The sequence below is a fragment of the Astyanax mexicanus genome, chromosome 8 (genome assembly GCF_023375975.1).
Source record: "Astyanax mexicanus isolate ESR-SI-001 chromosome 8, AstMex3_surface, whole genome shotgun sequence".
In the NCBI taxonomy this organism is placed as follows: domain Eukaryota; kingdom Metazoa; phylum Chordata; class Actinopteri; order Characiformes; family Acestrorhamphidae; genus Astyanax; species Astyanax mexicanus.
The window spans coordinates 18,036,471-18,052,405 of NC_064415.1; the positions used below are offsets into that span (position 1 = coordinate 18,036,471).

Genomic DNA, 15,935 nt, shown 5'->3' on the forward strand with positions numbered 1-15,935 from the left:
ACAGCCCTAACTGGTCCCTAAATCCTGACTTGTTTATGTCATCCTGATGTTCAGAAGGCTACACCCGCAGTGTGTGGGCTTTTGGTTCTGCTGAAGAAGAGTCTGGATGCATTGGATTTAGAGCAGACAGAAACTACTGAGGAAAGACTGTTGTTTCTCAGGCTGGAGCAAAGGCCTGTCTGGGCTCAGCAAGACCCTCAGCACAACCAGGATCTGTTCACAAAGTATGCTTTAGTGTGGAACGAAAAAAATATATAGTGAAAATTTACAAACAGTATTAGGGCTATAAGTCACTTGAACTGCTTATATTAAAAGCATGTGCATCTGTGTGTTGCAGAGAAGTCCTGCTGCAGATGGTGTGTGGAACACAACGTTTAGTGTGCTTTAAAGCTAAAGACCTGCTCCGGACAGCACTCAGGCACTTCAACAGAGACCTAAGCTGGAAGCAAGGCAAGAAATTAATACTGTTTGTGAACATTTGTAATGCTGTACCTCTGTAGTGACACGGTTACAATGGATAGAATAGGTCAAAGATGATGCACACTGTCAACCACCATGTAAATAGTTATTCATGGCATTATATATATTCTTATTGAAGGACAGGTATTTACAGGAATTACACATTACTGTATACATGTCTGTATTGGCCTGTTTGTTACATATTTTCAATATTTCTTGAAAACAGTACCTTAACTTCTTTGTACACTCAAATCAATTTAATCGGATTTATTGAATTTCAAATGCAGTCAATCAACAAGGACAGATTAAGTATCTAAAGTTTGAACAATAGACTTCCACATTTGTGTGATAGCAAATTAAAATAATGTGTTTAAGGCTACTATAATATGAGCACATTCTGTTTGGTTACAGTTGATATTACTTATGCTGGTTTCTGTGCTCTTCTGCTCTTTTGTTCAGTGGCAGGTTGTCAGGTGTTGGATCCTCAGATTGCTGCCTGGTTACTGGACCCTGCAGATTCCGCCTGCTGCTTCCAGGACCTGCTCATCAAGCACTGCACACGTCCAGCCAATCACACCTCTGCACAGCCTGCACTTGGACACAGCAAGGTTAGAGTGCGCATGTTGATGTTTATCTGTCTAGAAAGTCCTATTCTAATTTTTACTTCTCTACAAGGAATAGACCAGCTGTGTGTGTGCATTTGCAGTAATGGATGTCACTAAAAGTAGCCCTAAAGCATTTGGAAATATAGTATTTGTTATTTAATTCATTGGGACTGAAGGTCATCTGTCATACTTATCAATACATCAGTAATGTTTTTGGAAGTGTTAGCAGAAGAGCTTACAGAGATAATGACACGTAATGTAAAATAATAAAAAAAAAAATAATATCACGATATTTAATGGTATTCTCACAATAATGATACTTTTGACAATATGACACAACACTAAATTTGAAAAATTATTTAGAATTTTATTATTGCATGCAATATGATATGGCTAACTGATATATTTAAAAAAAAAAAGAATTTTATCAGATTTGTTACAGAAGTCAATGATGCAAAATGTCATGATACTAATAATGCACTCCAAATATCTACTTATATCCATTATTAAATAAATGATATTGGACAGATATAATCTGTCTCTAGTAGATATATAATGGGAAATAGGAACAGTGTGAATTTTTCTTTTGCTAAAAACAGCAAAAAAGTAGTACCCTGATGTGATCATTAGGGGTGGGTGATATGGCACGATATTTCTGGGTATAATATTGTTCACGATATTCAATTTTTTTGTCGATATTATCATGTATGATATGGCACACCCCTAGTAATGTTTTGATAATGCAGAGTCACTGCAGCCCTTAAACGTGTCATTACATCTTTTTTTATTTTATTCATAAAAAAAAAAAAACTTTGAGATAATAATTAGGGGTTCCCTCTAAATATTTATTAGCTCATTTACACAGTTTACTAATTTCTGCTTTTTACTGAGTTATGAATTAAATTCCAGGCACCTCATTTAAAAGACAGTTGGGTCATTGAACAACCTACCTAGCTCATTTGTACTTTGTTGGTGGTGTTCCATAGACAAATTCTAACCATTTTTTCCATAGCTCTGAATTACTGGGCAAAGCATGTAACACTGTGTTATTTGCACAAATAACATGGGAACCAACTGCCATGCTGTTCCTAAAGCTGTCACGAGCCAAGCTGGGTGAGGCAATGAATACTAATTTGTGGACTGATGTAGACACGGTGCTTTTACTATCTACTGCAGACAATGGAGTTTGAGACTGAGTTTCATTTGCAGCATGCATATACAACTCAGAGAGACCTAGAACAAGAAAATGTGGATTTTAGCTAAATGACACAGTTAAATAATAACTACTTTAAGACACTTTCAAAAAGATACAGAATTTAAACACGCACAACACAAAACATAAAAATAATGTGCACACTAGTTGCTAGTTGTAGAAGGTGATAGAAGGTGAGGCTGCACTGTCAGCTCACTTTTCACACACTTCTGCATTCACACAGTGTGCTTTGAGTCACAACTACACCCAGCACCTGCACCTTTCACCTAACAAGCCCGCACTCAGACTCAGAAATATCACTCATGCTTCCACATCCTGCAGTTTAAGAAAATGGCAGAAAGGTTAGCACACACACACAAAGACATAGAAGCAATGTGCACTAAAAACCAGGCACTGACCCATATTTACACCGTGTACACCAAAGGTCAGACATTTATTTTAAGACCCAGATCTTAAATTTAGCAGAGATGAAACTATTCCTCTATTTTTCTTCTCCCAATTCAATTAATTTTTTTAGGTAACCCAGACGATCTCCAGTCTGTCTCTTCTGCACAGGCTTATGGTTGAACTCCGGAACAAGCTGCAGGTAAAGACCTCTAGCCAAAAATACACTGCCTGGCCATCAAAAAAAAGTCACACACACTACTATATTTTACTGGACCATATTTAGCTTTTCAGTGTCACAAGATTTATTTCAGTCCAGTGTTGCACTAATTTCTCACCAAGATCTTGCAGCATTGATGATGGTAGAGTCTGACCACTGCACAAAGCCTTCTCCAGCACATCCTAAAGATTCTTAATGAGGTTAAGGTCTGGACTCTGTGGTGAACAATCCATGTGTGAAAATGATGATCTCATGCTCCCTGAATCACTCTTTCACAATTCCAGCCCCATGAATCCTGACATTGTCATCTTGGAATATGATCGTGCCATCAGGGGGAAAAAATCCATTGATGGAATAACCTGGTCTATATTCAGGTAGTCAGCTGACCTTATTCTTTCAGCACATACTGTTGCTGAACCTAGACCTGACCAACTGCAGCATCAACCCCTCATCATTTAATTACTTAAATCAAGGTGGAGACTTTTTTTTTGGCCAGGCAGTGTACATTTTTAATCTTAAAAAAACCTACAAATACTCATGTTTTTTTACTCTTTGGTAGACCCAGGGTCTGTGGCAGCTGTACTTTTGCATGGAACAGAAGATGATTCCAGTACTAGCAGGTACACTGAAGTGAAATTATCCTTTGGAACTTTGAAACAGCTGTGATTTGGCCTTGATGTTGCTGATAGAGAACTTATTACTGTGTTATAACTTTTCTAGAATAGATTTGCATGGTCAAAAAAGAACTATATATAGGTAATTGATTATGCAAAAATACCTAGAAATGATCATGGAACAATATGGTATTTTAGGTTAATATTTTAAGATTTAATTTAGGCACCTGAGGAGAATATATTTTAAAAGCTATGCATCAAAACAGTACACATTTTTTCCACACAAAACTACTTTTTGTTTTAGTGTTTGATCACTATTAAAGCACAGAGATTTTCAGTGTTGATCATCACTGACAACATAGCAAACATGTCCTACTGGATTGCCCGGCACTTAGGGACTTTAGACTGTAGATTCCCATTCAGAATACTCCTAAGAGTTTTTTAATAGAGCACAGCCAGCAAAGTTTACGAAATTCTAGTTGCACACCAGTTACAAATACCTGATTTGAGACACCCACACTAACTACAATGCTGGGATCTCCACTGTACATATGGACCCAATTGACTATTTAGACTACAGGCTGTGTTTTAATAACTGTCTCTTATAATTTATTTGGTTTCACCATAAATGTATAGCCTTAGCTACTGATAATGTTGTCAAACAGGAACAACAACAAAACCAGTGGCTGTCCAGGCTTTTGTTGTTTTGAAAAATTCGTAAAGTTTTTTTTTTTGGTATTTTACAAATAATCCTTTGTCTCAGACCTGGTTCCCAGTTTGTTTAGGTTAAGATGTATTCACAGTATTATATAAGTAGAAGCCAGACCCATGGGAAAACTTTAAGAGTGCATATCAATAATCCCACTTATGGTCTTCTCCATTAATCTTCATTATCAGAGTATCTATAAAGGAAGTCATTCATAAATGAAGAGACCCAGAACATTAAATCACTCTAAGAGGCTTCTTTTGCTCGCTCACACTCTTGTCTATCTGTTTCTCTCTCTTATGCTTGCTCACAATACCTCTCTTTCTCCCTCTCTCTCTCTATCTTTTGCTTTCTCTCTCTTTCTCAGCTATGGAGAGCCACAGGATCCACGTGGACAAAGCGGCTTTAAAGAAGACGTCAGAGATGCTGGGGGTAAAAATGAAGGAGAGAGAGAGTGTGTGTGTGTGTGTTTAAGGAGAGAGAGAGAGAGAGAGAGAGTATTTGTCAGTGCCTTTCTCAGTCTAATGTCTTTGCTGTGATTTAAATGAAAGAAGAGACCGTTGTTAATCTCTTTCTCACACACACTTTCAATGTGTGAACACACACACTGGCACACACTCTGTGGGTTAAAAATAGAAGGGAATATTTGTCTTCTGTAGCAGGGATCTTCTCCACAGCCGCATAACCTAATCTCTCTCGTACACCCGTGTGTGTGTGTGTGTGTGTGTGTGTGTGTGTGTGTCTGAAAGAGAAAGAGAGAGAGAGAGAGAGATGAAGAAGAGCTTTCTAAGAGAACAGAGTGTTAATAGAGTGTTAATATTGATGGCTTTGGGTCTGGACCTTTTTTCCAGTCTTTACCTGTTCAAAACATACAGTACGACCTGTTCCTCTGTATCTCATCACCCTAGTTTGCCTCGTTCTGTCTCTTGTTGTTTTCTTCTGTTTCTATTTCAGACTAAGGTGAAACAGTTGGAGCAGGAGGCTCATCAGGCCGCAGGTCAGCAATTTCTGGTGTCCAGCAGCGCTCAGCTTCGCCTGGTCAGTGTTTACGTGGGTTTTGAATACAACACAGAACAATATATAATTATATGTCTACCAAAAGCAATTGATACTCATCTTATTCTGCCACGCCCAGTCTAAGAAATTGTTTGTATTCAGAGTAAATATAGTCTGAAATAGCTACTACTGTGGACACTGATCATATATGCTAGCACATAATTCCAACAGGCCACTTAAAACATATTTAAAGCATAACTAACTAGGTTTCAAAACTAACACTAAAAAGACAATCGTTGTGGGACACAACTGAACATTTACATTTACATTTAAGGTATTTAACAGATGCCCTTATCCAGAGCGACTTACAACAGTGCTTTGATGATACTTCAAATATCCAAAGCTAGTTTGTAGACTAGGATCAAGAGATACACAGAGCTTGATCATGTTTAGAACCCTAGAACCTTTTTTTTTTTTTTTTTTTTTTTTTTGGATTAGTTCAGGAACTCTTTGAAAAGATGTGTGAACATATATCCACCTCTTTCCAAAGAAGACAACCCGTTTCTATGGTTAAAAGATCCTAGCTTTATAACATACCCAAATGTATATGTGTCTCCTCTGACCATTTGGGGGGTGGAAAACCCAGGTATAAATCTCCAGTGAAGCAGATGTGCTGGATGCTGTATTATGCTAGTAGACTATTAGGTGGGATGTTAGTGTAGGAACTAAGGGCTAACCTAAGCGCCTCACAAGTACCTGAATTATCTACTTTACTAGAGCTAAAATCTAAGTCATTAGTCTAGGTAAGGATGTTTTTAACATGTTTACAGTTGTACAGTAGATCATGAGGACTGAAGGTAGATGTGATTTAATGCCTCTTTTGGTTTAATCTGTAGTAGAGTATTTTAAAGTGCCAATAAGTATAAAGTATACAAAAAATGTACATCTCTGGAAAAAAATAAGAGACCACTTGATGAGTTTCTATGATTTTACCAAATTAAAAACCTCTGAAATATAATCAAGAGGAAGATGGATGATCACAAGCCATTAAATCAAGATGAACTGCTTGAATTTATGCACCAGGAGTGGCATAAAGTTATCCAAAAGCAGTGTCTAAGATTGGTGGAGGAGAACATGCCAAAATGCATGAAAACTGTGAGAAAAGACCAGGGCTCTGCATCTTTTTTGTTCTTTCAGCCATTTCTTATTTTTACCAAGTAAAAGCTCTAAATTACAATATTTTTATTTGGAAGAAGAATGTTACGAATTTTGTTTGTAGTTTATAGAATAAAACAACAATGTTCATTTTACTCAAACATATACCTATAAATAGCAAAATCAGAGAAACTGATTTAGAAATTGAAGTGGTATTTTTTTCCAGAGCTGTATAAGCATGCTCTATATGAACATTTGGGTGGATGTTTTAAATTCAGCACCTTAAGCCATAGATTTTTTGGAAGGCAGTGGATATAAGTTAAAGAGGGTTGTAAAACGATCTAATCTTTTTGTGTTGTGTTTATAACTGTTGTTTCTAAGTGAAATTATCATCTTCCCCTCTTGTTATCATAAATAAGGCTAGTGTTGCTGTATATAGTTACTTTCATTTATTTATTTATTCATTTATTTATTTTTACCAGAGACTCTGCATTGTATGACATACAGAGCAATAAAAAAATGTCCAAAATCACTACATAAATAAACCTTGTTTTCTTAATAATGCATCTCTCATCTGTTGTCAGGTTCTGTTTGAGAAACTGCGTCTGCATAAGCGCTGTGAGAATAAGAAACTGCCCAAGACTGTTCTCAAACAGCAGCAGTCCACTTCAGAGGCTGCGGTACACATTTACACATTTCAACAGATCAGATAATCCATACCTATAGAATATGTTGTCATGCATACATACACAAATATTTTCAGTGACAAGAGAGTTAGTTAGATCATGGCATTGGATGACCATCGCACCTCATCATCACCAGAACTACTGAATGGAACTCTATTGTTCCAGAGAACACAGTTCCACTGCTTCACAGCTTAATGATGGAGGGCTTTGTACCACTGTAGCTCATGCATAACATGGTGCCAATGGTGTTATTGGAAATAACACACATCATTGTCAGCAATGGGTGCAACTTAAAGTACCGGTAGATCTATGCACTCATTAAAAAGACAGTCCATGAATATATAGACATACAGCTCTGTAAAAAAATAAGTTTCTGAATCAGTTTCTCTAATTTTGAGTTAAATTAACATTGTCACTTTATTCTATAAACTACAGTCAATATTTCTCCCAAATTCCAAATAAAAATATTGTCATTTAGAGCATTTATTTGCAGAAAATGAGAAATGGCTGAAATAACAAAGATTCAGAGCTTTCAGACCTCTTACACATGCTTTTGGATAACTTTATTCCACTCCTGGTGCAAAAATTCAAGCAGTTCAGCATGGTTTGTTGGCTTGTTATTATCCATCTTTCTCTTATTTATGTTTCAGAGGTTTTCAATTTGGTAAAAACTAATAAACTCATAATTTTTAAAAGTGGTCTTATTTTTTTCTAGACCTGTATAATGTATTTGTAGCTTCATGTGGGTTTTAGGTTTATTAACCTACTTGCTTGGGTTAAGTAGAATTTATATAATTGTACTTTATATAGGCTTTATTAAATGTATGTAAATTCGTATATAACATTATATATACATTTATATTAGCAATGACATTTTATTGTACATGTTTGAAAGTTAAGGATAATTCATTGGGTCAGTACATAATTGTGCAATATATTATGCAATCATGTTTATTCCACTGAATTATCATCAATACAAATGATTTTATGATTTTACTAGTTACTAGGTAATTGGTAAATAGTTGCAGTACAGATCACTCTCTCCATGCTTCCTTCCTCCCAATCTTCACCATATAGCTGTTGCAACTCCAAGACCTGCATCCTTTGCCCAAAATAATTTTGGAATACAGGCAGGTGAGTAGGTGAATTTTTAACTTCATTTGGGTGTTTGCATGAGTATTCTAGCTCCAGTCTGCGGGTACAACCTTGTTATGTATTCTCCCACAGGCTCACAAGATCAAGTCTACTTTTGTGGATGGAATTCTGTCCTGCATGACTAAGGTAGGTCAGTGGAAGATGTTAGTGCTGTTTTCAGACTACACACAGAAATTCCCTGCTGCACTTTCAAACACATCCTTTTCAAAGCCATGCGCATGGCAAATGCTGATTTCCACTGCACAGAACTCAGCAACAAAACAAAATATATATATAAAGTCTGCCACAGCAGGTGCCAGATAAATTTATACATTTAATTAATTACATTTATTTTATAGTGCTTTTTACAATTGATGTTGTTGCATAGCAGCTTTACAGAAAAGTGGTAGCAGAACAGACAATAAGACAATAAGGCTAATATACAGTATAAGGAGGATTCATCCTTCTTTGGTCAGGAAACTTGTACATTTATTATACATCCACATAGGTCTAATATATCCAGGTGAATAGATACACCAGCAACAGAAGCCATTAGAAAATTCCTAGTTAGAGTTTATTAAAAAAAATTACAGACACTTCATCTGTCTGGCCGGACAGGTGACAGGAGAACCTGAGGGTCAAACATCCATCAGAATCAGACCAGACAGGTTTTCAGTCAATAACTGGGAGCAAGGCAGAAAGATGGAATTAGTTTTGTTGGGTTTTATGAACACAGAAACACAGGCCACAGAAAATGCAGCATTATATAAAGTTCTAATCTTTTCGTCTTTTGCATAGCGCACATTGAGCGAGTCTCAACATGGCCAATAGGAGAGCCGTGGGTGTAATACCACACAATATAGTACAGTTTAATACAATAAAGTAAGTAACACAATACATGAAGATGATAAATCCTGCACCTAACAACTGGGGTTATACATCAGGTACAATCCCTTCCCCTGTACTCTACACTCTCACTCACTCACCTTTAACTACATGACAATAACAAGATCCTACACCCAACACCTTACATAAACTTGCTGTGGCTGTTTATGATCTGTTCAGCAAAATTATCTGAGGCTTCACTAGCGGTGTGCCATATCATATCGTACGCAATAATATCGGCAACATTTTTGAATATCGTGAACAATACTATACCCTGAAATATCGTGTTATATCACCCACCCTAATTATCACATCAGGGTGATACTTTTTTACTGTTTTTAGCAAAAGAAAAATTCATACTGTTCTCATTTACCATTATATATCTACTAGAGACAGATTATATCTGTCCAGTATCATTTTTATTTTATTTTAGTCCTGGATATTTGGAGTGCATTATTATTAGTATACTGACATTCTGGATCACAGATTTATGTTGCAAATCTCATACAATTATTGTATTTTTAAATATCTTAGTTAAAGGCATGCCATATCATATGCAATATTAAAATGTATTTTTAATTTGGTTGCAGTAGTGTATTCTTTAAATAATTTTTTTAAATTAATTTTTGGTCATATCGCCAAGAGTATCGTTATCGCGGGAATACCATGAAATATCGTAATATTTCACATCTCTATAGTAGTTCTTCTACTGTAACTTTTCACGCTTATAATTTTAAAGTATTTTTAAACCCCTTTTCACACCCTATTTAAGCTATGCCAATTATCCTACTCAATCAGTTGTACTCCCTCCCCCATCACTAGCAATACCCAATACTAGGAGGGTGAAGACTAGCACATGCCTCCTCCGATACTTGTGAAACCAGCTACTGCCACTTTTCAAACTGCTGCTGATGCAGCATCACTGAGTAGCATCACACCACAGTCGCGCAGCGACTCGCCTACAATACATCAGCCCACAAATGCCTTGTGTTGACCAACATTACCTAGAGAGTGATGTGGGAAAAGAGCACCATCCACCCACCTGGAAAGAGCATGACCAATTGTGCTCTCTCAGAACTCAGGAGGCACGTAATGGCAAGCTGCATGACCAGGATTCAAACTGCTTCTGTAAATGAAAGCAAATATTATAATATATATGTATTAGATTAGATTAGTCACTGAGAGAGAACAGATACGACCCAATGAAATACAGATAGTATCTATCCAAATGTGCCAAGTAGCAAGCATAAAAATACATGCAATATTTTTTTTAAATGCTGTAAATCCTGTTTGTTTGTTTTTACATATACTTTTAATTTGTTTTTTTATTACATTTTAATATAAAATGATTGTAAATGGTTTGCAACACTAGGTGGCACCACATGGTCTTAGTCTCGCAGTTTCTCACATCTGTTCTCTGTTTAAAACCTTCACATAGACCCTAGATAGATTTAACATTATTTAAACACTATTATACTAAACATTATTTGATAATATCAGGTGTGGTATTTGCATCATTCATGCACTTTAATCATTAAAGTTAAATATTATCCTCTCTCTGCTCTCCACTCCAGTCCTTCATCTCCTCCACATGGAACCAGACGAGTACAGTGAGCGGCAGACTATCAGCCAAACATCCAGTGAGTTTCCTCTCATTCCTCTTCTGTGCAGTCCCTCTATTCTCTTTCCCTCACATACTTTTTTCTTAATCTCTCTCTCTTTCTTCTGCTTTCTCGCTTTACCAACTGCACATACACACCTCACTCTTTACACACAAACACTCTAACACTTCAGATAAGCACACAGCTTCTTGTTGGAGCCCACATGATTGTTGTGGTGATTTCTTTATGTGTGCGTTGGTTGTAAGTGCTTTAGTGGTTTAGTCATGGGGTGAGTAGCTTTGTGGAATCAAGAAAAAAAGCTCAGCTAAAATATTCATATACAGGCAGACACATACCCAGCAGGGATACAAGTGATATGAGAAATTCACTTTTATCTGTGTTGAGAAATTAGTTAACAAAAAAGAAAAAAAAAATATGGAGAGTACTGGCTTAACATGCTTAATGTCAACAGAAGTATTTAAATGTCATTTTAAACCCAAGTATCAAAACTTCTACCTAAGTAAAGAATGTGAATACCTTTGACATCTATGTAAAGTTGTAACCTCAAGTCTTCTTGGGTATGATGCTACAAACCTACATATGTAATATGTAATGAAATATGTAATTTCATTAGGGATAAATAGTAATAACCAGTTCACCAACTGACTTATTGCAACAGTGCCATCCTATTTAAATTGAGTAATCTCTTTAGAACCTCCTGTTTTATTACTAATGTCTACAAAGGCAGACTGTATGGCTAGGAACTTGATTTAATACACCCGTGGCAATGAGATTAAAAAAAGCATAAACACCTGAATTATTTATTCATTTATTTTTTTAATATATAATTTTATTTCTGATTTTTCCCTATTTTCTCCCAATTTGGATATCCAATTGTCCCACCCCTTTGTGCGTCCCCATCACCGGTGACGCATGTGACCCTAGGAGGATGTGGATGAGCACACGCCTCCTCCGACACGTGTGAAGTCAGTCACCCCTTTTTTCGAGCTACTGATCGGATGAATCATTGCCTGAGCAGCTAGCGCGCTCAGAGGAAAGCACAGCGGCCAGGTTCCGATTCATCCGCTCACAGACGCCTCGTGCCGCCCAGCGCCACCTTAAGTGTGATGGGGAGAGAGCGCCATCTACCCACCCCAGAGGGAGCAGAGCCAATTTTGCTCCCTCTAAGCACCGGCAGCTGATGGCAAAGCTGCATGAGCGGGGGTTCAAACCTGTGACCTCCCACTCATAGTGGCAGCGCATTAGACCACTGGACCACTCGGCGCCCATAAACACCAGAATTCTATAGGATTAAAATATGTTTGTTTTTTTTGGTGATTATGTGAAACTAACACAGGGCCAGAACGATACATACAAGAACACAAATATATACACCACTTCAAATATTGGGTTAAATGCCAAGCTTTGACAATATGCTTTTGGTAGCCATCAATAAATATCTTGCCGGAATATGGTTGCATTTTTGACTGTGCATTTTGATTGGTTTTGTAGAGCTCAGTTAAATTTGTTGGTGGTCTTTGCCCTGGTGATTATTGGGTTGGTTCTGACCGTATAAACCATTGACTAATGGTATAAAACAGGGGCACCGTGGTTTCATTTCCTTCCGTTTTATAAAAACAAAGCTGGATTTTCGGTTATGTTGCCCACCCATTTGATAGACCCACTCCCATCTCCCGGAACAAGCATGTCTTCCATTATCTTCACTGAGTTTACTGCTCAGCACAAAAGCACGTTTTTTCCCCTGAAAACCCAGCCGGCAGCCAGAGCCTCAGAGAGCACAACTGACTTTGCTCAGTCTGGGTGGGTAGATGACACTTTCTCTCCTAATGAGATGCTGGTCAGCACAGGCATCAGAAACTTATACTCAGAGCTTCACTTTCCTCATAGTGCATTTTTTGCTAATGATGCTCAAAAAGAGGCTGTATCTAACTTCACATGTATGTGCTAATCTTCAATAGCACTGCTAGTGGTGGCAATAGTCCTATGGAGTGGCTTGAATAGTGAGTCTTTCAAAATTGGCGATAAAAATAGAAAAAATTAAAAAATGTTAATGTTAGTTCCACTACAACTCAGCTACTCTATGTAAAAAACAGAAAGGATGTGATGCAGGTCCTGCAGATGACTGGTTTCTACTGGTCAAAATTGTCAATTACGTAAATTCTAAGTATAACCCCTCCTTCGTAAACTATAGTAGAACACAATGAACTCTGGAGATGGCAACAAAGCTTGAAGGTAAAAAAAAAATAAATAAATAAATAAAAATAGATAAACAATGAAAAATTGGTCATTGGAACCTATAAGGAAAGGCAGAGCTACCCTCTATACTGCAACCAGCTAGCAGATGCGCTATCCTGTAGTTGCTTTACTTCCAGGAGATTTTTCACTGTTTGTGTTTTATACAGACTGATCTTGATCTAAACCAATTCCCTATCAGCTGAGGTTGACAATTTTGAGTCTGTTTGCAGACCATGGCAAAGTGGCTATACCTCCCAATAAATCCCAGTAAGAGCATCTAAAAATCTGCAGTTATTTAGAAATGGCTTCACGTGGCAGTTAGTGGAAATGCTTGATCATCCTTCTCAGATCTGAGATTGAGCACCTTTGACTTGTGCGTTTGTGTATGTGTGCGCTGATGACAATAGAGCATGCTTGTGTTTATTTATCAGGGATTTGTGCAGTTAATCACTACAGTGGAGTCCTTGAAGTTATTTTCAGACAGCATTTTTTTTGTATTGCTGAATCATTCCCACCATAACAACTGAGCAGTGTGGGTCTCAGTTGCTCACACACACACACACACACACACACACACACACACACACAAGCACACATGTGCACACAGACACACACAAAAACACACACAAGCTTAATGTGCTTTGACACTGAGTGGCATTTATTTGCCGTGTTTTAGACAGCCTGAAGGCTGTGCTATATTGTTTGCTGTCTCTTACTGTCACTCACTCATACACATTTATGAACAGCTTTTATTTGTGCAAGTGTTCACAGCATGAATTATGAACTCAGTTATGAAGTCAATACACTGTTGCTTTTATTTCGTTTAGTGTATCTGGTTTTACTGTATCTGGCCATTTAATATATTGTTTGTTTATTGTTTGATGAATTAACTTCTGTTCATTTTCATTTAAATGACGTCATGTTGTGAGGTTTTCCCAGAATATTAGTGACTTTAGTATGACTAGACCTTTTCTTTAAGTTTCTTCTGAACAGGGACTCCTTTACAGTTTCAAAGTTTATTTATTTGTTATTTATTTATTTATTTATTTATTATTTATTTATCTTTTTATTTATTTATAGTTTTCCCTCTAGAATGCTGACCTTTCTCACCGCATAAACAGCAAGCTGATTGGCTCGTTTTGTTAAAGGAAGTATTGCTAGTAATAGGAATATTAGAGCCTAATGCCAGGTATGGGCTAGAGAATTATAAAGCCCCAGCACACTGAACTGTGCAGAAGTGGAACTGTGTTCACAGGGATGATGGTGACAATCCAGTACTTTTGGGAGGAGTTGGGGATGAGGTGGGATGGGGTGGGGTGGTGATAATCCAACATCCACACCTCACTAACGCTTGTGTTGCTGAATGCAATTAAATTCTCACACCAATGCTCCACAATTAGTAGAAATCTTCACTTTGCCTTTCCTTTTTCCATTTTTGAATAAACAATAAATAAACAGATGTCCCAACACTTTTGTCCATATGGTGTATATATCTAGCTGCCTGTTTTGATCTTGGATATGCTCTGTTATGAAGAATAAACAAGCTTTATTAAACAGTGTGACCAAATTATAAGGTAATTACACAGATTATAATTATAATTAAAAAGGAAACCCTGGAGGTAGTTTGAGGATAGCTGTATGTGTTGACCCAAATTCATACAGAAGAATAAACACACCCAAACACTCTCCTGTAATAACTCCTCCCTTCACATCACAGCCTGCACTCTCTCACTCTCTGTTGTTCTCTAGCATACCGACATTGGTCTTTCATGCTTAGTCATGCTGCTGTGGAGGAAGTCACCTGCTGATGTGAAAGAAATTTACACTGCCAGAGACCTTTTTTTCTTTTCTTAAAAAAGCAGTTCTTTAAGCTACACGTCCAGAACTTTTTTCTATTTTTGGCCCTTTCCAGTTTTAGTAGCAAGGCTTTTTTAAATATACTGTTCAGTGAAGTCTTACTGCAGTTGCTGTGCATGTGATGTTTGTTTAATAAGTTTAAGTGTTTTGCATATTTTTTTCCCTCTGCACAAATTATATTGCTCATCCTGTAGTCCTTCATCAGTGGTCAGTGGTCCACATGATGCTGTTGGTGGACAGCCTAGCAGTGAAACTGATGTGTTTAAAAACTCCAGCAGCATTGCTGTCTGATCTACTTGTACCAGCACAACACACACTACTAACACACCTTCAATATTCCAGTGTTTCTGAAATAGTTTCTCTGATTTTGCTATTTATATGTATATGTTTGAGTAAAATAAACATTGCAAATAATGCAAAGAAAACAGGTTCAGAAATCAGTATTTGATTAAATAACCCTGGTTTTTAATCACAGTTTTCATGCATCTTGTCATGTTCTCCTCCACCAGTCTTACACACTGCTTTTGGATTAACTTTGTCACTCCTGGTGCAAAAATTCAAGCAGTTCAGTTTGGTTTGATGGCTTGTGACCATCTATCTTCCTCTTGATTATATTCCAGAGGTTTTCAATTTGATAAAATCAATTGATTTTTAAATGGTCTATTTTTTTTTTCCAGAGCTATATATCTATATAATATCCGCCTCGAAATCCCAGCAAAAAAAGTCAATAATGTGGCCCTTTGCAATGCCGGGCATAGCACACTTGATAGCCCTAAATCTTAACAATAAATGTGACAAGCACATTGTATGGCAAAGGTGTTTTCTGTTTAATTTGCATTAGAATGAAAGCTCATAGCTGTCAGTTCTTATTTTTCTCCAATATCTGATGAACATTTGCAAATAAACCAAACAAAAATGTTTAAAAAATTAAATGTGGATTAAAGTAATGGAGAACTCAATAGGTAGTTAGTACTTTTCAAAGTCTATCCTAAAGCGCTGACACCCTCATGATTTAAGAATGCTTTTCTGCAGCATGCACCTGAGAGCTTGTCAGGATTAAGGAGTAAAAAAATAACAGATCAACATTCAGAGAAAATCCTTGAAGAAAACCTTAAGAGCCCCCAGAAGCTCAGAATAAGGAAGAAACTGCAAAACAGTGACCTT

At 37.0% G+C, this 15,935-nt stretch overlaps 1 protein-coding gene across 4 annotated transcripts in view; it reads left to right on the forward strand.

The window, feature by feature from the left end:
* LOC103041990 (DNA polymerase nu) overlaps positions 1-15,935 on the forward strand; it is a 96,659-nt gene that overhangs the window by 17,888 nt on the left and 62,836 nt on the right. For 3 of the 4 annotated variants that reach the window (XR_002651059.2, XM_022678479.2, XM_022678475.2), the window contains exons 8-18: positions 55-224; positions 338-450; positions 919-1,067; positions 2,795-2,863; positions 3,441-3,501; positions 4,569-4,633; positions 5,156-5,239; positions 6,937-7,032; positions 8,116-8,172; positions 8,266-8,319; positions 10,632-10,697. Coding sequence is in view for 3 of the 4 variants with exons in the window: in XM_022678479.2 (XP_022534200.2) it covers positions 55-224; positions 338-450; positions 919-1,067; positions 2,795-2,863; positions 3,441-3,501; positions 4,569-4,633; positions 5,156-5,239; positions 6,937-7,032; positions 8,116-8,172; positions 8,266-8,319; positions 10,632-10,697 (984 nt within the window). In the remaining variant the exon portion in view is untranslated. The remainder of the gene's footprint in view (positions 1-54; positions 225-337; positions 451-918; positions 1,068-2,794; positions 2,864-3,440; positions 3,502-4,568; positions 4,634-5,155; positions 5,240-6,936; positions 7,033-8,115; positions 8,173-8,265; positions 8,320-10,631; positions 10,698-15,935) is intronic. The other variant, XM_022678478.2, reaches the window with a different exon arrangement.